Here is a 21,831-nt window from a genome sequence, read left to right as displayed (position 1 = left end):
CTGGCTCCATTTTGTGTTAACTTGCAATTAACCCTGGACAACAGACAAGGACGCTCCATTCTGCTGACAAGCAGAGTGAAGTCAGCTTTTCTCACCCAACAGACTAGGTAATTTTCTGCTTATGAAACAACAATGGTATCCTAGAAAAAGCATCATTTTATAGCATTAAAAGGATTATTTCTTTCCAAAAAAATATATAGGGAGAAAGCTACAGAGCAAATGTTTATTTTTTAAATTAACCGAAATAGATTCTGCACAAGTAGTTTTTCACTATTATATTTAACCTTGATTCTGCCTTTAATTATCTGTACATCTTACATCGTTTAACCTTGCTGATGATTGGCTCTTTTCACTTCTACAGGAAGGTACTAGGCAGGGTATTTGCTCAGATTGCTTCCAGCGTTGATATTGTATGAAATCAGGATTGCTGTGGAGTTCAGCTGAGATGTACATTCTTGGCTCGCAGGAAGACTTAACTCCTGAGGATGTTTTGGTAAACACGTTGCTGTTAGTCTGTGAGCTATGGTGTGATTTGGCACCGCTGAGCGGTCCTGATTAGCGCCAGAGAAAACATTCGTCCTTATTATATTAGAACATGGTGGTTTCATGGGTTAACCTCTTTTGGCAGGATGTGGCACTGTTTTTAAAAAGTTGAGGCCATTAGTATGCCTCCGTGCCAATACCATTTATTTCCCCCCCATTGAATCATTCATACTGAAGTTAGTGATTCTCTTGGGAAAAAAAACAAAGCCAGCAACTTTTTGGGTCACCATGAAAAATGGACTGAGAGGGGTCGTTTCGAGTCTTCTTCAGGAATAAGCTAACTAGTGTCCAAGTATGTGTGCTCCTCAAAAGAAGAATGCACTCTCCAGTGGGGAAGAAAGATGCAGATTAACCCATCATTTGTCAGAAATGCACTTGCAGTTGTTTTTCCAGAGGCTTCCATTGCTCCCGGCCCCACCAAGCCACCCACAGACATTTGCTTGCTCTCACATTTGTTTTGAGAATAATAACATTTTATAATGCTTTTGTTGGATTGCATATTATGTGGAATTTGCATTGCCTCTTTGTGACTAATATTGAATAACTTTGTTTCGCCTAATTCATAAGAAAAAAAAAAAAAAAAAAAAAAAAAAACCTAAGCAACACACTGTGCTGAAATGCTTTAACTCTTTTATTCAAGAGCCAACACAAAGTAATTACCAAACAAGTCTGGGACGCAACCAAGCTACCGGTGCTCCTTCTGGGACTTCTCAAGGAGAGACCAAGCTTAGTGGGAAATCATAAGATGCCCCAACAGCTTGGGGACAAGACCTGTAATAAATTTTTCCTGCATACAAAGCTGAACTCAAAATATTCTTTGTTTAAAGAATACGGAAATGTATGTCTCTGTTGGGAAACCTTTGAAATGCACAGGTTTTTTGACATCAAGGCTGCAAAGCACCAAATGCTGAGAGTTAATGGAAACTCAGCTAAACCTTTGTTTTGTTGAGTTACTCTAACTAGAGGGCAGCACATACCTGCTCACTCTTTGCTCTAGGTTGCACACAGTTTTTAAACATGTTTGTGCCGTAGAACCCAACTACAAAGTAACAAGCTCAAACCAGGAGGCTTGTGAATTGTCTCTGAAGAGTATGGTGGTTTGGAGAGGGTACAAACGAGCTAGGTTTGATGTGTAAGCCATGGGCGTATATTTCAAGAAGTGTCTTGTGTTATCATGGTTCAGTGGGCCCAGACAGATAAGCACAAAAGTCACTTGTAGATTGTAAAGAGCTTTTATGCTTTAGCTTTTTAAAACTTCTGTAAGACTGTGAGTATTAACATAGGGGAAAAAAAAGCAAGGGGAAACAGAATATAGCCCTACTGTATGAACCTGGAAACTGAAGCAGGGCTTCTAGAATAGTATTGAGTTCTGCTTTAAAAAACAAATAGTTATAGAGCTTTTAGCCTTTGAAAAACTTCCCTGTACAGCTGACACAAAATATTCACTGAAAGAAACTTTGTTACACTATTGATTACTAGTTTAAAAAAAAAAGTGTTTTAAGCCAGACCTTTAAAATTTTTATAATTAAATAGTAATTATAAGTTATGAAATCATCTTTCATAAGATTATGAATATTGAGCAGTTATAGTAAGAGATCATGTTTTGGGCTCCCCTGCTCTTATTTTCATATTTTAAAATTGCTGTAAATAAATAAAAGTTAAAAACATAAATGTATATGTTTATTATTTCTGGGGACTTTTATGGTAAAATGATGTTTTCCCTTCTCTGAAGGGTTTTAGAACATTTAAAATATTTTAATTGAATTCTAGTTACTGAATGAAATAACATTAAGATGAGTTGAAAGCATGTAGTGTTTTAAAGTCAGGAAAGACTTTCCTATCCTTCTTTCATATTCCAAACGTTGGTTACTCACAGTATCTGGGAAGAAGACATCACCCTCTCTGGCATGTGGTTCTTGACCTAGGCTATCCTGAAGAGAACACTGGGTAGTTCGAACTGGCTGGTGCCCAGACTGAGCTCCCTGGAAGCTCTGGACAGCCAAGCCCCTTCAACATTTCCCTCATACCCTGAGAGGCAGCCCATGCCAAGAACAATGGCAACACAAACTCAACTGTTAATGTAAGTTTAACAAGGTAGACAGAATGAGGGAAATAGATCCTACATTTAAGAATGAAAGAGTTATTGTTAGAAGAATGTACTGGAGATACAAAAGGTTTGTTACTCAGAAGCACAGGCTGGGGAAAAAGGACAATTTGCCCACATGTTGAGTCCGATTCCAGCCCCACCCCCGAAACAAAACAAACAAAAGCAAAAAAAATTCTTTTAAACCGAAACAAGTTATTATTTGAAGCCTTCATCTTACAGGAATGCATATTATTAAAAAACACTCTTTTAAATGTATTTATTTATTGGGGGGGTGTTGCAAAGTGAATACATTTTCTCCTACTCTATGGGTCCCAGGTTGTCAGGTCTGACAGCAAATCCTCTTACCTACTGATCCATCTCACCAGCCATCAACAACTATGCTTTTTCTCGGCTATGATTATACCTACAAACATTGGCTTTAGGAAGGGTTGAAACCCTGTTGAAAACCTTCCTCTGGCTCTTCTCTCACCTCAAACACAGTAACATACATTGAGATTGTATTTTCTTCCCCAAAGCAAATTCGTAAGCATCAGTGAAGTGTGTGTTAAGTTTTATTGTTTTCACGCGGACTCTTAACACTTGAAGGCTGAATGTAAACTTCAAAAGGGTTTTTATTCAAACCTTTATTTAGCACGTGAAGAAGCAAAGGCCTGTGGGATGTCTCATGGGTAGCTTTCATCACTGCAGGGCATGAGAGAGGGAGGGCTGGGACACAGGGTTCCCAAATGCAATCCACTGTTTCCATGTGACCAACAGAAAAGACAAAAGAAATCCTGCATGGCTGCCTGCTGAATTACTTTCTTCCTTACCTCGCTTCATGTCCTAAGCAAAATTCTGAGAGAAACAGGTGACTGCAAAAACTGTCTGGAAGGGGGTTGAGTAGGTGAAAGTTAAAACAACACACATTTTGATGTAACAGTTGAACAGCTGATTGCTGCCTGATGACTCTAAAGGGTAACTCTAAAAGGAGTACATTTCTTCTCCAGTAATGAGGCCACATTTCCTTTTGTATTCAGAGAAAATTGTGTATCGAGAATAATCAGTGGACCATGCTCAAGCCATTAAATACTACATATGCTGCAGAAGGCAACTTTGATAAAAATAACTTCTTATACCTCCACAAACTGGCTGTTTGCAGCTCTGTGGATTTTTCTGAGGGAGGGGGCCCACATGAACACATATTTCTCCTTAAAAATAATGGAGGAAATCTTCTTAGAAATTGAGACACTTCAGTAGATAATTTTGCCTAATATGTCACTACTTTGAAAATGATTAAAGAAAATGGAGTCCCCTCCCCCAGTGGAGGCAGGTACTTTGACTTGTCAAAGTTAAGTTGGACATTTTCTCTTCGTTTGGAACCGCCGCAGAATGAGCCCTTTCATGTCCTCAATAATACCAAACCAATGCAATCCATCTGTTCTGCCAAATTATTCCTAGTTCCCTAACCAAAGGCACTGCTTTTTCATGCATTTTATCATGATTTTATGCCCTTTATTATATTTTACAAAAGGTTCTGATTCCTCCAGGGCCAATGAGAACTGATTAGGACACTGGCTTCAATCCAGGCTTTGAACACAGGAGAGGAAGGAATAGAACTGTTTCCTTTTTTCTCTGCTCCTTGGCAGAAAAAAAAAATTATGAATCTATACCGTGTGTGCACTCCGTGTGTGGGTGGGTGTGGGCAGGCCGTGTTTTATCCTGTCACAGTATGACTTTGTAGATCATGTTCAGAACATTCTTTCTATAATCATGTTGCATTAAGGGGCTTTATTTCAGAAAGACTATTTCTTTAGGAAAGAACCATGGTGCATTGTGAGACTCAATGATATGGTAATTTTACATGACTTTAGTCAAACTTCCAGTATGAATAAAAACTGTCCTGGATCTGTGTTGAATCTAATCATACCCGTAATCACAGAGTAGATGCTCATTAAGCCTTAGCTCCTTCCTGATTTTCAGTGGACACTGATTGAAGGCAAGGCACAAAGAATGATAATGGAGCCGTGAACACAAGGGTCCTCGGTGTTTCTTATTAGGAACAAAAGAAGAGCTGTAAGCACTCATTCCTTGACCTATATAGGCAAAGATCCAAGGCCTATTTATGCATACCATGGAGGATGCGTTCAATGTCCCAATATACTCAGAATTCTTAAAAATCCTTTGGGTCAGAATAGCATGGATGAGTTTATATATTGGTCCTTCAGATCAGTCATCTCTGAGAATGGAAATAGGCATCTCCCTAAATTAAGATAAACAGAGCACTTTGTTCCATTTTGTTTTCAGACCCTTGGGAGCATCTTGAGAGGAAAATGAAGAATAAAGGGCACGTGGGAAATAGAAGGAGAAGGGAAGTGATAAAAATATCTACATTTAAGCCTAAACAAGTGAAAGACTAAATTAAAATGAGAAGTATTGGACATGAGTATAAGAGGAGAGCCGAATGTGATGGAGGCAAGGCATGATAAGAGGAGGTTAAACCAGAGCCTCACCAACAGTGTTAAGAAGACACTTGCAACTGGGGGACTCTTAACTCAGCCATGAACTAAGTTCCCGCACCAAGACACAAAACTCTTTCTCCAGGTCTTTCTAGAGGGAGAGAACTTTGTCATAGGCTAGCCTCCACTGCTTGTTTCTCTCCAGCAACTGGAGAGGCAAAGGTGATTGTCAATAAATCAGCTTTCTCTGGCTGCTGTGATGAGGCATGCATCTGTGTATTCCCAGCACTCATGAAGCAGAGGCAGGATGATGATGACATTGGGGACCACACTGAGATCCTGTCTCCAATTATAAAACAAGAGAACAACACAAAAAAGGATGATTACTTATTTACATTGAATACAATTAATGTTCAAATGATAGGCAGATATATAGATAGATGAGAGATAGATACATACATAGATACTTAGACAGATACATAGATGATAGATAGATGGATGGATCCAACATCTGTGTCAAAAGTTATTAAGATTTATAAACATTGGTGTATTTCAATAATGAAGCAACAACAGAGTATGAGATAAAAGCAGAAACTCAAAATGAGTCACGTTGAACTGCGGGGCTGGATCCTTAGTGCCTCTTAGCCAGTCTTACCCAAAGAGATGAGTGTAACTCAGCAGGTGTTCTTTTACCATGAATCCTGGGTCCTGTTAGAGATTATTGTGTGAGTGTGTGACTGGGAATGCAACTAGAGTGCTATTTGAGTCATTGAAAAATAAGAAAAAATATTTGAGGCAAGCATGGAGTATAAGGTATGCAAATGTATATAACTAGCTATTAAAACACTATTGATGATATTTGATTTTATATGATAGGCAAAAATTCAATTTGGCCTGAAAACGTTCTTGTAGGAAAGGAGAGGGAAGACTGTGGCAAGGGTATAGGATAATGCAGTATCCAAAGCCTGAGTCTAAATATGAGCTATAGAACTGACCTTGTTAGTATGGCCTGTAATTCTAGGCTGAGGCAAGAGTTTTGCAAGTTCAAGGCCATCTTAGGCAATGTAGTAAGACCTTGTCTCAACATTCATGTGCAAAGAGTGCTGTGTGTGAAGCTTGGTGATGAGTGCTTGTCCACTGCGTGGCTCCTGGGTTTATTCTACAATACTCTGAAGACAGGAGACATGATGGACATTGTTTAATGTGTTGGTGCCTCACTGCACCTGCATTTATGATGTGTCTATGGGCAGGAAGCTCTTGCCTTTATTAACAGCCATGGTTATGCAACTAGGACTGGCTGTCAGTCCTGCTTGCCAAGTTCTGCTCATGCTAGTTTTAGATGATTCAACCACAAAGTTACCAGATTTCAGGGCTTTGGAGAGGATGACTTTCCCCCCTCTGAAATCTTCTAGTTAAAGTTTGTCTCTGAGCTCTTGACTCAACTTTCTCTTACTAAGTTTTCCTTTTACTTGTTGTTCTATGCATATGGTTGTTCTGACCTTTCATGAGCATTTCGAAACCTCGTGTTTGCTAGCTGTTCTCCTCCTTTTATAAGATGTTTGTTAATTGATCAGAGCAATGCCTGTCGTTATCACATTTACTTAGGAATAATTTCTCTAAAATGTATCCTTAGTTTTCTAGAACTATAAACTGGATTGCTGAATGATCATAATGCTGAATGATAATGTCAAAAGCAGAGAATGTCAATGTTATGGTAAAGAAAGGTCCTGAAGTTTTTGCTTGTTTCTTTGGGACATAAAGGTAGTCTTGAGAGCCTTCTGCTTCCCATCATCTTCTCACTCTGTGGCCCTTGCCATTCCTCCCTAACTGTGACCTAATCATTTATTTTATTGACAAGCACAGCTCTGCCTCCTGCACAGTAGAATGTGTGTGTCACCCAGCAGCCATTTCTCCAGCTTGCCCTCTCAGTGAACCACATAGCAACACTGACTGGCCTCCCTACAGCCTTATCACCTTACACCCAGGACGCTGAGGGTAGAATTGTCCTGGTCCCCAAGGAGGTGCTCTTCCAAAAACTTTCAGGTTTCAAAGAACGTGGCCTTTCCCTCTGCCTCTGCAACATGGAAGAACCGTTTTTTGTTTTTTGTTTTTAAATCTCACCACTGTTCCACATGTGCTTCAGTGTTCACTTCCTGCTCTCTTATGGTCATATGTTCTCTATGTGTGGATTAATGTGTGTAGTTTTCAAAAGTGGAGGTAAATTAACATCATGGGCCAGAACTACCATTACCCAGCTCATAGATGTACTAAGAGAGATACGTTGTGGGGAAACCACATGTTGGCTAATTGAGACTTAACTTAATGTACATTGTTGATGGTTATGACATGAAAAAATCTTTGTTAAAATGAGTGAAATTCTCTCCTGAGCCTGACTATAAAAACGTTGAATGAGTCTAGATGGTCTTAAGTTATCAGTGGTATTTATTTTTGTTTAATTGCAAATCTGCCACCAACTAACATTTTTATAAAATACTTTAAAGGAAATATTGTATGGGTGAAATAGAAAGTGGGGGTGCATGAAATTTTGTGAGATTCAAAGCATAAATTTTTGTCAAGTTGCCTTGTAACTTTCTAAACATTGACAACAGATCTCTATATCGATTCAGTACAGACATTGATAATCAGCTCCTGACCTGTCTGTACTGTTTGTGATACACGTTGAGAAATGTTGGTTTAGATTATAGCAAACATGAAATAATTCAAATGCTTGTGATAGTGAAAAGCTAATGCAGTCAAGTTTAGTGCTATTAACCTCATCCTCCTTCCAGCATCTTCTTCAGGTTAGTGTGACAAAAGAGGATAATCATTTCGTTTGGTATATAAACAGTAATCCTTATTTGTTTTTTTTTTTTTATGAAGCAGATACTTTTATACTAATTTCTTTGTTATAACTTTATTGTTATGCCAGAAAAAAAAAGCTTTATGTAGTCAGATATCTGTTTACCTGAATCTTGTATATGCTCATTTTCTAGTTTTTATTTTGTTACTTTACCAAGCAAATCTTGGAAAAGTAACATTCTTGCATGATGAATCTGATCCCATTATTAATCATCTAAATGTGACTTGAGGTCTCATTTTCTTCTGAGTGTTGTCAGTGAAAGACTATAGGTTTCTGCTGTTTTCTTTCAGCGAATTCAAGGTCGAAAAGCCAGCCTGGAGGAAATACAGCTTGTTCACTCTCAGCATCACTCACTGTTGTACGGCACCAGCCCGCTGGACGGACAGAAGCTGGACCCCAGGACGCTCCTAGGTCTGTGCAGGCCTCCGCTCTGCTGAGAACAGCACATTCCAGCACTGCCATTAGTCAGTGCTGGTGTCAGCTCAGAATACTTGGCAAGCAGTGTGACAAAAAGATCAGTTTTTCCAGCAGTTGCTGCCTGGCTTGAGTTGTGTAAAATAGAAACCAATGCAGATTCTGCATTAGAAAACGACACTGCACAGTGTATAGTGCTTGTTTTTAAATTAACTTTATATGGGCAGCAGACATATGGTATGTTTTCACATGTAGAAATATGTGAGCTACCAAATTTATTTCATTATATTTTCAAATGGGACAATCATAAGACCTTTTCACATTCTTTATGGAAATTTCTTTTTTTTTTATTTTTCTTTTTGTACTTCTCCTTAGTTTCTGTCTTTCAGGTCTTCTTTCTGAGCTCAACACACAGAAATAAGAGTACCTTATTTAAAAGAGAACTGACTGAAGGTCTTGATGTAATCCATTAAATATAGGCCATACTTACGGGAACTAAATAGTACAGTAAATGAAACAAGTAGGAAACTAATGAGAGTAATTTGTTTCAATGTATGTTTTTTCCTAAAATTTATCACATTTTTAAATAAAATTTAGGCTTCAGAGATTTAATGTAGATATTGAAACAATAAATATTTTATAACATATTAGTGGCAAAATAGTAGTAGAAAATTTTATTTTATTCAGAACCTCTTATACTTGAATAACAATACCTAACTTGGAAACATATGCTGAAATAATTGTATTTTACAGTTTTAACCCAAAAGAAACATTTTAAAACTTGCCTCTTTGAAGAAATCTATCGAAGCAGTCTCAGATCGTCGAACTTTCTCACCTAATTCAATATTATTTCAAAACAGTTTATGTTAACTGGACTTCAGTAGTTCAGAGCAAGTATGTGGCTCATAATAGGTAGGCATCTTTGGAAGCCACAGGAGAGGTCAGCAGTTATCCCCTGTCACTCATGCCTGGGCCTTCTTAAAGGAGTGACGAGCCTCTTTAAATGTGTGAGCACGGGCCCTTCCTAGTGTGTCTGTGTCCCTGCCAATGTGTGGATCCTGGTAGGACTGGCAGTCGAGGGAGAAGTAAGCAGAAAGGAGAACACAAAGAGGTTCCACAGTTTACAAAGAATGTTGCTCAAAGCTGGTTATGGTAAGCATTTTATTTTATACAATTTATTTAATACAATTAAATTTATGTAAAACATATACAGATACAAATAAACAACTCCAATATCTATGCTTTAAATAATCTTTTTGGTTCTTTTCCTTTATTTTGAGACGGGGTCTGTTTGTTGTTAGTACAAGGTTGGTTTTGAACTGTTGACCCTCCCTCCACAGCAGCTCAAGAGCCTGTCACCAAACCCAATTCTTTGTTCCTTTGGTTTAAGACATGCTTTGAACATACAGATGCTTTACATGAAGAGTTTTCTTTTGCAATGTATTTTTTTTATTTTAACATGAATAATGCTATCTAACTAACCACAGGATTGCACTCCCAAACATTTTAATTTTCATGACTCCATGATACCTACATTCTCAAGTATTAAACAGATGCATCTATCATTTAATTTGATAAAAATAGAACTCAAACTACATTTTCTTTTTATTTTTGCCCCTAGAGTATAGTCAAGCCAGTCATAAGAGTAACTGCTTTGGGCCTTCTTTGGAACACACTAAGGATTGTTCAGACTATAAACAGTAGTGAGCATGATTTCCCTAGCAACCAACATTCCAAGGGTTAAGAACAAAGACATTTATTAATGAAGTCAAGTGTGAACTTGGACATCATGACCATTTTATTTACAAATTACAGGTATCTTTCTGCCATTAAGGCAACACTTTGACTATATATTGACCCTAGTTCAGGTAGCACAGGGATGCTGCATTCTCTGACACAGGGAGGGCAGCCACGTTGTTCAATTTCGGCAGCATTTTAGAACTCCTGGAGCTCGTCTGGAGAATGAAAAGTACTGCTGATCTCCCTCAGTTCCAGCTCGCAGTAGACTGCCAGCTTCTCTTAAAAGGTTGCTTTGTATTCTTTGTGGAATTTGGATTATTGTAGCTTGTAATTCTTTGGTTTCCAGTAGACCAGAATGTTGTTGCTTCATTTGCAGAAATTCAGGCTCAAGATGCTTTGTCCCATTTATCCATTCTGTTTACTGCCATGCAATTTTTGGACTTCCCCAGTCCTCAGCAATATGTGAGGTGTCATTTCTAACTCAAAATTTATACTAGACTCATTATAATTATGGTTTACAATTAGAAGGAAGAATTTAAATTGAAATTCAGTATGACCAGGCCTATAAGTCTCTGTATCGTGAAGGACATATTACAAAATAATTATATTTTAAAGGGACTATCCATTTACCTCCTTAGATACTCTCGACCCTGTACAATGGATACATTGAACCTATTCTCTCCAGTAGATTGTAATAGTTTTTCTATAGAATTAATGCCCCTGTCATTCTTTTTTTCATTATTGTTTTATTATTATTATCATCATCATCTATTACATTTATTCAATTTGTGTGGTAGCTGTGGCCCCCTCCCAAACCTACCCTCCCTCCCTCTTCTACCCTTATGTCCCTTCCCTAGGAGAGCAGGCACTTTCTCTGGCATGAACTCAGTGGCTGGCTCTCTGATCACCTCCCCCTGGTGGGTGCAGCCAGGCCAGGCCACAGAGGAAGATGATGCAGCCAGCCCTGATGAGACCTGATAGGCTAGGGTCAATTAGAAGGCGAGTGGGCCCTGTCATTCTTATTGCCATTTTTTATTACCTCATAAGCTAGTTAGACTTCAGCCCACTGATAAGTTCATATAGTGCCTTTAAACAATACTTTCAGTAAGTGAAATAACTTAAAAATTTCTTTCATACAACTAAATTAAAATTATCAATTACTTTATTTTTAGTTATATAACTAAATAAAATTTAAACATCACCAAATAAATTTATTTCTCTTATTTCCTTAGAACTTAATAATTTTTTGATTACTTCTTTCAAATACTTTATTGCAATACAGCATATTCTTAATTGCTCATAAACAATGAGTTCAGATATTAAATTATTTTTAATTTGCATTTGATATATGGATTCAGTCTTGCAAAGTGCTCAGGGATACATGGATCACCTTGTTAAGAATAATAATATTAAAATTATTTAGCCTTCTGCAGAGTTATGCAGAGTATTTCATTTATTTCTGTGAATGCGCACATGTTTATATGTATCATTTTGGGGCAATGGTGCTGTGGCAGATGATAGATTTCAGGAGTCAGTGTTCTCTTTCTGAGGCCTGAACTCAGATTATCATGCTTTGCAGCCTACCAAGCCCTCTCTCTTATCCCTAAGTTTTCTCTTTTGTTTTGTTTTGTTTTGTTTCGTTTTGTTTAGTTTTGTTTCGTTTCTAAGTGGCTTTTACTGGTGCTGGTTTACCAGTCTTAACACTATGATGTAAAGCCAAGTCTTTATGCATTCTAGGCAAGTGCTCTATCACTGAGGTAGGCCCTCGGTTTTTGTTTGTTGTGTTTAATTTTGCTTTGAGGGGGAATCTGTCTGTCTAATTAGATGTTTTAAGTTATTCATGAGTTTTTCTTTATCATTTTTCATGTCACTTATTGCATTAAAAAAAAAACAACTCATAAAATTTATTGTTTCCAAAATAAGCTTTTCTCAGTGACAGTACAGGATAATTCACTTAGATAATTTGAAATTCACCACAAACCTGTTTTCAATTTTAATTGGCATTTCACTGATCATCAGCCGAACACTGGTGAAGTGGAGGTTTGTTCCTGGTTCCACCAATGATGATGAGCACCCCACCCTAATTCCAGGAGATAATCACTATTAATATTCCAGCATATATGTTAAATGTGACATTTATATCTGTAGATATCCTAAATGATATTATCCTTATTGCTTTATGGTTTTTTTCTTTTAAATGGAAACCCTGGAGAGGCTTATAATGTCCTCGATCTGAGTTATATCTTAGATAACTTGAGATACTTGCGACATGTAAGTATACATACATGTTTCTAGGGTATAAGTTAAGACTAAGTTCTTGGGCTGCAGAGATGGACCAGTGATTATGAGCATGGTCTACTTTTGCAGAGAGCCCAGGTTGGATTCCCAGCAGGCACATGGTGTCTCACAACCACCTGTATCTCCAGCTCCGGGGGGCTTGGGCTGATGCTTCTCATGAGCTCTGTGGGCACCAAGCACACATGTGGTGACCATGCAAACATTCTGGCCAAACACATACACATAAAACAATAAACCAACTAGTAAAAAGACAAAGACCGAACATTTGAGAAAACACTTTGTATTTGATTTTATTTTTAATTGCAGCGCTTATTTTCATAAAGCTTGTGGCTTGAGCCATCATGTTGGAAATTATGCTCAATAGACAGCTGAGTTACTGAATTGCAGCTTTTTTGAATGGTAACAGACAGTACTGCTGCATTTGGTGTTTAAATGCTTCTGAGCTTGTTGTGGTGGGTCAGCACTTTAGAAGGCTTGGACAGGAGGATTGCTCTGAGTTTGTGGGCAGCCTGGGCTACAAAGTGAGCAGCACAAAATGAAATTCTATCTCAAAGCAAAACAAGATTGTTTCCTTTCTGGAGCGTGGTGTTTCTTTCTGCACTGCTGCAGGTGAGGTGGTGTGGGGCAGGAGGAACACACAGCCCACCCTGTATTTGCATAATCCAGAACGCATGACCACCCACCCAACAAGGGCTTAGGCAGAAGAAGAACATCCCTGACTGACTGGAGGGCAAGTCCTCTGTATTCTTGGGAGGATGTGGGGGACCACTCCAGGGAAAGAAGTAGAGAGGCCGTTTGCCCAGTGCTCTGGCCAGGGTCTTCACTTTTGACTGCAAAAGTCATGATCTGAAGAAATTTCTATCACAAACAAATTTTTTCATGCGAGGTGACTAATTCTATGTGTGTTGTTTTTGTTGTTTTGTTGTTTGCATTTGTTTTCTTTGCTTTGACTTTGTATCTATGTATAAACAAGCAATGTATTCTGGAAGTTAAGTCCAGCTGCTCTAAATTTTAATTAATTTTCTAATGAGTGAAATAATGGATACATATGGCCTATTATATGCTTATAGAGACCCAAACTGTGAGAACTCTACATTCATTGTGTGCTTATGTCTCCTGTCTTCATACTATGCAGGTGACGATTCTCGAAAGTTCTTTTCGTCCTTACCTTGTGGTGGACTTGGGGTAAGTGTGAATTTGTTTACTGCTTTTTTATTTAATTTTTCTTTTTTTTTCTTTATTTAATCACTTTGTAGCTTGATCCCAGCCCTCTCCTTCCTCTTCTCCCCATCCCACCTTCACACTCCTTCCCCCCATTCTCCCCTCTTCTTTTTCTCAGAGAATGGGAGGTCCCAAGGGTTACCAACTCACCCTGGCACATCAAGTTCCAGTAGGACTAAGCATATCCTCTCCCACTGAGGTCTGACAAGGCAGCCTAGTTTTTGGGAAAGGAATCCAGAGGCAGGCAGCAGAGTAAGAGACAGCCCCTGCTCCCATTGTAGGGGACCCATATGGAGACCAAGCTGCACATCTGCTACATATGTGTAAGGGGCCTAGGTCTAGCCCATGCATGCTCTTTGGTTGGTTCAGTCTCTGTGAGCCCCCGTGGGCCCAGGTTAGTTGACTCTGTAGGTCTTCTTGTGGTGTCCTTGACTCCTCCAGCTCCCTCTATCATTCCTCCAACTCTTCCACAGAACTCCCTGAGCTTGGTCTAGTGTTTAGCTGTGGGTCTCTGCATCTATTTCCATCAGCTGCTGGGTGAAGCCTCTTAGAAGACAGTTATGCTAGGCTCCTGTTTACTGCTTTTAAATTTCACAAGCTCACAGTATCTTTCCTGCGATGTATCTCTGGAGTTGTGTCAAGGATTGTTCTTCAGAAAGGGCTGTGTGGCCCACTGAGCTGGATGCCAAGTCTGAAGCTGCCTACTCATATGATTTACGAATAGAACTATGCCAAGTGTGAGGCCTTTCTAATCCATTTGTGTGATAAGAAGCTCATTCCTTGAATCAAGCATTGTTAGGCTTTGTGTGGCTGGAGAAAAGTTCCTGGGAGAGATTTTTTTAAAGTAATTTTGCAGCAGAACTTCATTTTCCATAGAATTTCACCAGCTAAGCACAAGTTTTATAGCTGGAGAAAATGGAACAAAGTATCCACACAAAGTGCTTTGCATTATGGGATACATTGTAAGCCTATGAGGCTGTTTTTGTCTTCAATAATTAACAAAGCCTTTTGACCAAAGATATTTATATCACATCTCAAGAATAGATTTGTTCAGATCCAGCAACATATGTATAAATATGTCTACATTTTTATGGATGATTAGAACAAAGGCTATAGCTGGCAATCTATTTAAAGTTAACATTTATCAGTAACAAACCTTCACTCCGTAACATAACTTTAAGTCAGGTTTCCAAGGACTAATACATTTACATCAAGCAAACTTTGTGGATTTTGAAGAAAGATCAAAAATAATGTTTTCTTATAGCTGTCATACATACAGAATTTCCATATATTTCTGTTCATCTTATCATCTAATGATGCCTAACTTAAGAACTTCCTGTTCTCTCATCTTATTTCTCCGAAAAAAATTCCAGCACTGATCAGTATCTATTTGAACTGGATAGTTTATCAAACTGAGTTCTGGGAAGCCAACAAAATGTAAAAAAGATGTTGATAGGTGTTGTCCCTGAACATATTTCTATGCATAATATTCATTGCTGGCACTACAAAAGGGAAAAAGAAGGCCTCAGCTCCTCTGGAACTGGTGTTACACATAGTTGTGAGCCACCGTGTGGGTGGTGGGAATTGAACCTGGGTCCTCGGGATGAGCAACAACTGCTCTTCATCACTCACATCTCTTGAGGCCATACATAGTCATTATTACTAAGCAATTTTTGGCACATGGGAAACGGAATTTTTAGGTAAGTGGCATACACTTTTAAAAATCACACAGCCATTGATGAAGGGCTGGAAGTATCAATGTGCACACTCACGTTTAGACTCAGTGAAGCAGCTTTTCGAATTCTTCCACCGGGTTCATCATTACCAGATGCTGCTGATGATCCTCTACCCCTCCAGCCTCACAGCGCCTGCTATGGGCCCCCTTTCCTTGCAGCTCACTAGTGACTTTTGCTGTTTGATCCTTGACACAAAGCAGGCATCATCCCCGCTTTAGGCTGGCTGGCCAGAGCATAACCCCTGCAGTGCTGGGAGCTTGCCTGACCATTCTGAAAGGCAGAGGATAAACGACTTTTGAAATGGATTTCATTGCCTTTGCCAGTATGTTGTAATATCCCAAGTGGCTGTTTCAGGAGAAAGAGCGCTTACCTGCAAATGGGGCAAAGAGGGAAACGAAGGCATTTCACTGGAACTGTGGCAGGGAAGGAAATCAAAGCGATGAAAAGAATGGTTCACAGGGAAGCCTGCTCCCTCCCCTACATGTGTGTTTAATTCATGATGCATCACTTAGCTACAGGTGGCCCCTTGAGATTCCCCTTCGAGATATAACCTGGCATGTACCTGAGGCTCACTGTCCCAAAGTACCCTTATTGACCCTCACTAAACCTATACCAACCTAACTTAGTCTTCAGCCAGAATGACTTCAGTAAGTTCCTTAAAAGGCCTAAAGAATGAATAGTGGCTGTTCCAGGTGGCTCTGTATCCCCAGCATGAAGCACAGCAGGTCATAGAACACCTTCTTAGTTTTATCCCTTTCATTGCCCTGGTTGGGGGTTGTCAGCAGTGCTGATGGGTTATGTTAGTGTGGGCAGAGGCAGCTGAGGGAGACTGAGGTGGCCCTGCTAACCACGGAGATGGTTGGAGAGGACTCAAGAGGGACACTGTGCTTACCAAATTTTCCTCAGTCTTCTGGGTATGCCCTGGTAAGTGTGTGTTTGTGTGTGTGTGTGTGTGTGTGTGTGTGTGTTTGCATGCATGGACATATGTGCATGACCACATGTGTGCACATACAGCAGGGCCAAGTTTTTAACTTGATAATACTGTAACAAACTTATATGATTCAGTACTTTCCTGTGTTTGTGCAATTATATTTAAATATTGTCTATTATTTGTGTGTATTAGGTGAATTTAGGTCATCAAGCTTGCTCAGAAGTGCTGGGACCCAATGAGACATTGAGGGCCTACACTTTTTGTTAATTCTTAATGTTATTTTGAAGAAAAAAATCATGCTCTTGACCTGCCTGAGCCATCTTGCTTTCTTAGGTCTTCAGTTTTGATACAGCCCTAGGAAGAACTCTATGTCCTTTGGTTTTGAACCAGCCCATAACGTCACCTCCATGCAACCACAGACACACAATGTACAAAAGACATCCAGTATAGATTTGGAATACCTCAGTTTAGCCTCGTGGATCCACCATAGAGTTCTGGAATCATTTGGTAACTGTTTTTTGTCTTTAAACAGTAGCTCTGCTTCAAATAAGCTAAGATATACCCATTGATTTCAATTCAAAATTATCCTATGACTTCTGAACCTTATTGTAAATCGTCATTGGTTTGGAAAAACAGCATCACTCTCTCTAGGTTTAAAGTGTAGCTACCAAATGCTGATGGATTAATTTGATTTTTGAGGAGATGACTTTGGGCATTATGAAATCAGAAAACTCTGCTTCTTCTTGGAACTTCTTTTAGAATAGCTTGTGGTGATTGGATTCTTGGTCAGACATCATATGGGCAAGCAGTACTGAGGACTCTGTAGAACACACTGTCTAGAACCATGTTTTGACTGACAATGTTGGGTTTCCAAATTTCCTTGTGTTTGAGTCTCATTTTCTTTAGTTACCAGAGCATGACTCATTTCTAATTATGAAGTAATTCTACTGCAAGAAAACCCACCATCTGAAAGAATGTTTCACCAAATCTGAGCCTCAGCCATTGCGTAGTGAAATAGGTCATTAAGAGACTCTGGAAACAATAGCCAGAGCAGGACCACGTTATTTCTCTCTCCTGAGGGTACATCACTAAAAATAGTGATCATTTTCCTGGCCATTCCATCTGACCTGCTGCTGTGTGAAGAAATCTTGAAGTCATTTCTCAGCCTTATTTTACCCCCTCTTCACTTGATAGGAAAAAAAAAAAAAAAAAACCCACAAATGCAAGGACGAGCAGGCTTTTATGATAATGTCGTCATCGGCTCCCAGCTTCAAACGCTTCTGTGGCTTTTGAGTTGTCATTTATAACTTGGAACTGAATCGACCCATAATTCCCCCGGTACACTTAGAGAAATTGATAACAGACTGTGCGCTTCTTTTATGGCTCAGAGGAGGCAACTCCAATCACATCACTATTGGCAGGCAATATTATTTTTTGACATGGTTGTAAAAGTATAAAGGAGCTTATGGCATTTGTTTAGATGAGGAATGGGCTCTCAAGCAGGGCTGGGGTTTAGGGGACCCGGTTAGTGAAAAGCAGAGGGAGTATGATGTTTGCAAACAGGATATGATTTTATACAAGTTTGGGTTTCATGCTCCATTCCCTGGGGAAAGGCCTGCAGACAGCAGAGAATTCCACTTTTATCCCACAATAGACCAGCCCCCAGTGCAAAGATGCAGAAAAGAACCCTGGTCCCTGGGCAGCCCAGGCCCTTGGTGGGAAGAGCAGGAGCTGGGAAGAGGCAGAGCGAGTCCCTAGATCTTGTGAGGAGCTACAGACTGCATAGGCGGAATCTGGGCCTGACTCACTCACTGGTCCTGGATGAGCCAGAAAAGGAGGCATTGTGCCCGGAGCAGGAGGCTCAGGCCCTGGGAACACCAATCCAGCTTTTATTAGAAACTTTTATTTTTGTCAGTGAACTGTATGATGACACCTAGGTCTCACAACTTCCAGGGGTTATGGATGTTTTTATTTTATTTTATTTTATTTTACGTAGGGAAAGGCAGATGGAAGAAAGATGATTGTGTGTTGGGTGATTGGGCTGAAGGCTCATTTCAGTGGGGCTGGGGCGAGCTCAGACATTCCCGCTATGCTGATCATACGCACTGTGCAGAATGCAGGTTTGGATGAAATATTTTACATTTTTTTTCTCCTCTCAGAGCTGACCTGTGCTCTTTCCTTTTATACGCAGATTTACATATATGAGTGTTTACATATATATGGCCACAACCATCAGACACAAACAGAAACCCTAACAGGAAATCTGTCATGTCCACCATGTGTGTGTCTTCATTGTTTTTATTTACCACTGCACTGCTGTTCCACTCCCTCTTTTCTTCCCAATAGCAGTGAACAAAAAAGTCCATGGCAAACCATCTGAACGGCGGCTCCTCTGAGCTTTTCTTTCTATTATATAACACTAACGAATGATTTAGTGACCAAATGCACGGACATACAGTTTAACCTAGAAAAATAAAGAGGCTCATTCGGTGGTGAGATTTATCACTGTTATTTGGAATTGTCTGTTTTGAAATAGTGCTGCCGTTTTAGAAGGTTCAGTGCATGCGATCAGATGATGACTGAAAAGCGGGGAAAGGTCCAGGATTGCAAAAACTAATGAAAAAGAACAAGGTTCTCAGTTACTCCGGACCTGGGGGGCCTGGCTTGGTTGGGTGCACTGTGGGAGTACAGACGAGGGGCTTCCAGCATAGAGAGAAACAAGGAGGGAGATGCTTACAGGGGTGCACTCACAGTCATGAGCTAAGTCCCCGAGAAGGCAATGCAGTGAATGCTGGGTCAGTTGTTTATAAGTGTGAAGGCAGGGTAGTGGGGGAGCCGGTCAGGCAGTAACTCTTTCTGCCATAATGACACTCCATATTACTGACAATTGCACCAAGCTGTTGCCAATTGGGAGAGAATTTCTGCGCTCCAAACCCCCTGAAGCGCTTAATATTTAAACATGCCCGGCATTTGGATGTTCCTTCAGTCTTGATATTGATGGAGAGAGCTCTTTCTTTCTTCATATACTTCATGAGGTGTTACTCCCACCCCATTGCCCTCCGCAAGCGCAATGCCATTCATTACGTCAGCAGAAGGAGAAAGACGGTGGCACCTGCTGCTCACACGCAATAATCAAGATAAAGTTCATTCCTCTAACAGCAATGTGATCAAAGCTCAGCTGCGGTGCCATCAGTTACTTGCATTGAATTTAAGTATAGGTGTCCCTCTGCCCCTGTGGCTGCAACCACACACATCACAGTCCCTTCCCTCAAGCCAAGAAGATCTGTTGTGTTTTTATTACGTCTCTTTTCCTTGTCCCCTCTTTCCAAGTGTATTTGCGTTTTCATTAATTTTAAACTTAGTACAAATGATGCTAGGAGGAGGATACCTACAACACCCAGAAAAAGTAATTGTTTAGTTTTTGTTTCATGTTGTAAACTATCAAAACTTCACGTTGCCCCTTAACTTTAAAAAAAATGTAGCAATAATTATTATTCAGAAATTTTATCTAGTATTATATAGATTATATTAATTGTATATGCCCAATATGGTGGCATATGGACATCATAACATATATATACATATATATGACATCAAAACATATAGTGTTTACTATAAGAGTTGAAATTTTATAAACATTAAGACCAAAATAAACTTAGCTTTACACTTTGTGTTTGCTGCAAGCAAATTGATTTGATGAATTTTAATTTTTGTATAAACTAAAACATAAATTATGCATTGCTAGAGATATCTCTCTGCAGTTAAGGGCAGGGCTGTTCTTACAGAGAACAGGGGTTGCATTCCCAGCACCCACCTGCTGGTTCACAACCAGTTTTAACTCCTGATCCAGGAACTCTGATGCATGCGTTTGGTGCACTTATATACATAGTGGCAAGACATTCACATTAATACACAGAAAGGAAGGAAGGAAGGAAGGAAGGAAGGAAGGAAGGAAGGAAGGAAGGAAGGAAGGAAGGAAGGAAGGAAGGAAGGAAGGAAGGAAGGAAGGAGAAAGAAAATCTATACCCTCTATGGTAATATGAAATAAATACCCGGAAACTCAAAACATACTGACTAGAGTTAAACATGAAAACTTCTGATTACCACTTCTGACCCTCAAGAAAAGAATGTAACACTAAGGAAAAATTAAAAGCAAACCAAGGAAATAGGAACTCAGATAAAGAAAGCTCGTGACAACTTGCTATGTCATAAACTGAGGCCCAGCTCAGCTTTCCTGTTTGCATGTGAAACTATCAGACTCTTGGTTTTCCTTTGTCGTACTTCTGTCTGCAAGACTTTTCATGTCAGAAACGCAACCCTGTAACAAACTAAACTTCAGTGTATAGTAGTGATACCCTAGGATGGGGTCCGTCTCTATGTCTAAGGCCATTCCACCCTGAGCGCGCCTGAGCTCATCTGGTTTGTCCCTGCGTTGTAGTCTACAGTTCTTAATGAAACTTCTGTTTAATTAACATCAATGAGTTGTTTTCTTCTAAAATCTAAAATCTAGGGCTGGAGAGGTGGCTCAGCTGTTAAAGTCTAAGCTCACAACCAAAAATACAAAATCTAAAACTAAAAGGAAAAGAATCCTAACGGAACTTTAATGATAGTGAGGAATGGAGATAAACAGTGACTACATATGAGTTTAGCTGTGTGTGTGTGTTCTCATGTATGTATATGAATGTATGTACACATCTGTATTTGTGTATGAGTGTGTGTGTGAGAGAGAGAGTGCATGTTGAGTGCATATATGTATTCATGTGTATGTATGTGCATATCTGTATATGCATTTGTGTGTGAGTGTGTGTATTCAAGTGTATGTATATGAATGTGAGTGTATATGCGTGTGTGTGAGTGTGTGTGTGAGTGTGTGTGTTGAATTGTATGGAGAAAAACCAACAAACAAGGTGTGGAGTCGTGCATGCTTGGAATACTGGACTGATTTATAATGGGAAAGTGCTACTTTTTCAAGTTGAATTTAAAAAGTGAGGGTTGAAATGAGAGTCACATTTTTGTGTATGTGTGCATGTGTGTGGAAGAGAGAGACTGACTTGAAAACTGAGTCCAGAGAATAAAGACATCTACTGAGAATAATGAAAACTCAGAAGCCAGGGAAGAGCCACAATTACTCAGGCTTCTGGGAGAGCCCTTTCCTTCTCTGCTGTGACACTGTGGACACATGGAAGAGGATTGGTTGGCCAAAAGTGCAGGGTAGCTGGGCTCCCTTTAACTTCTGGGTTTTGGTGTGCCACGCCAGTAGGAAGGACTGATAATCTCACCTTGAAATCTAAGCTCTCTAAAGATCTGGCTAGGGACGTCTGGAGGAGCTCACATGCAAACATGCTTACCCAGACATTCGGAGAGCTAGGACTTAGCTGTAGGATGTCTGCATGCGTGAGTGACCCCGATGTCTGAGAATGCGCTTTGGGTTCTCAGTCTCTGAGCCTGCTATTCGTATACATTTTCTAACTTAAATTGTCAAGCTAAAGTTATACAATGCCCTCCAAGATCTGTCCATTTTCAAGTCTGATGCAGAGGCCCTGACA

General features: G+C 39.7%; 1 protein-coding gene across 17 annotated transcripts in view; it reads left to right on the top strand.

Annotated features, from left to right (window-relative positions):
* Positions 1 to 21,831, top strand: part of Hdac9 (histone deacetylase 9) — an 855,384-nt gene that overhangs the window by 619,091 nt on the left and 214,462 nt on the right. For all 17 annotated transcript variants that reach the window (XM_060367035.1, XM_060367042.1, XM_060367053.1 and 14 more), the window contains 2 exons: positions 8,236 to 8,356; positions 13,533 to 13,582. In XM_060367035.1, coding sequence (XP_060223018.1) covers positions 8,236 to 8,356; positions 13,533 to 13,582 — 171 coding nt within the window. The remainder of the gene's footprint in view (positions 1 to 8,235; positions 8,357 to 13,532; positions 13,583 to 21,831) is intronic.

The sequence above is a fragment of the Meriones unguiculatus genome, chromosome 1 (assembly GCF_030254825.1).
Source record: "Meriones unguiculatus strain TT.TT164.6M chromosome 1, Bangor_MerUng_6.1, whole genome shotgun sequence".
Taxonomy (NCBI): Eukaryota; Metazoa; Chordata; class Mammalia; order Rodentia; family Muridae; genus Meriones; species Meriones unguiculatus.
The sequence above is the reverse complement of the archived record's forward strand: the minus strand, read 5'-3'. Positions and strand labels throughout refer to the sequence as shown.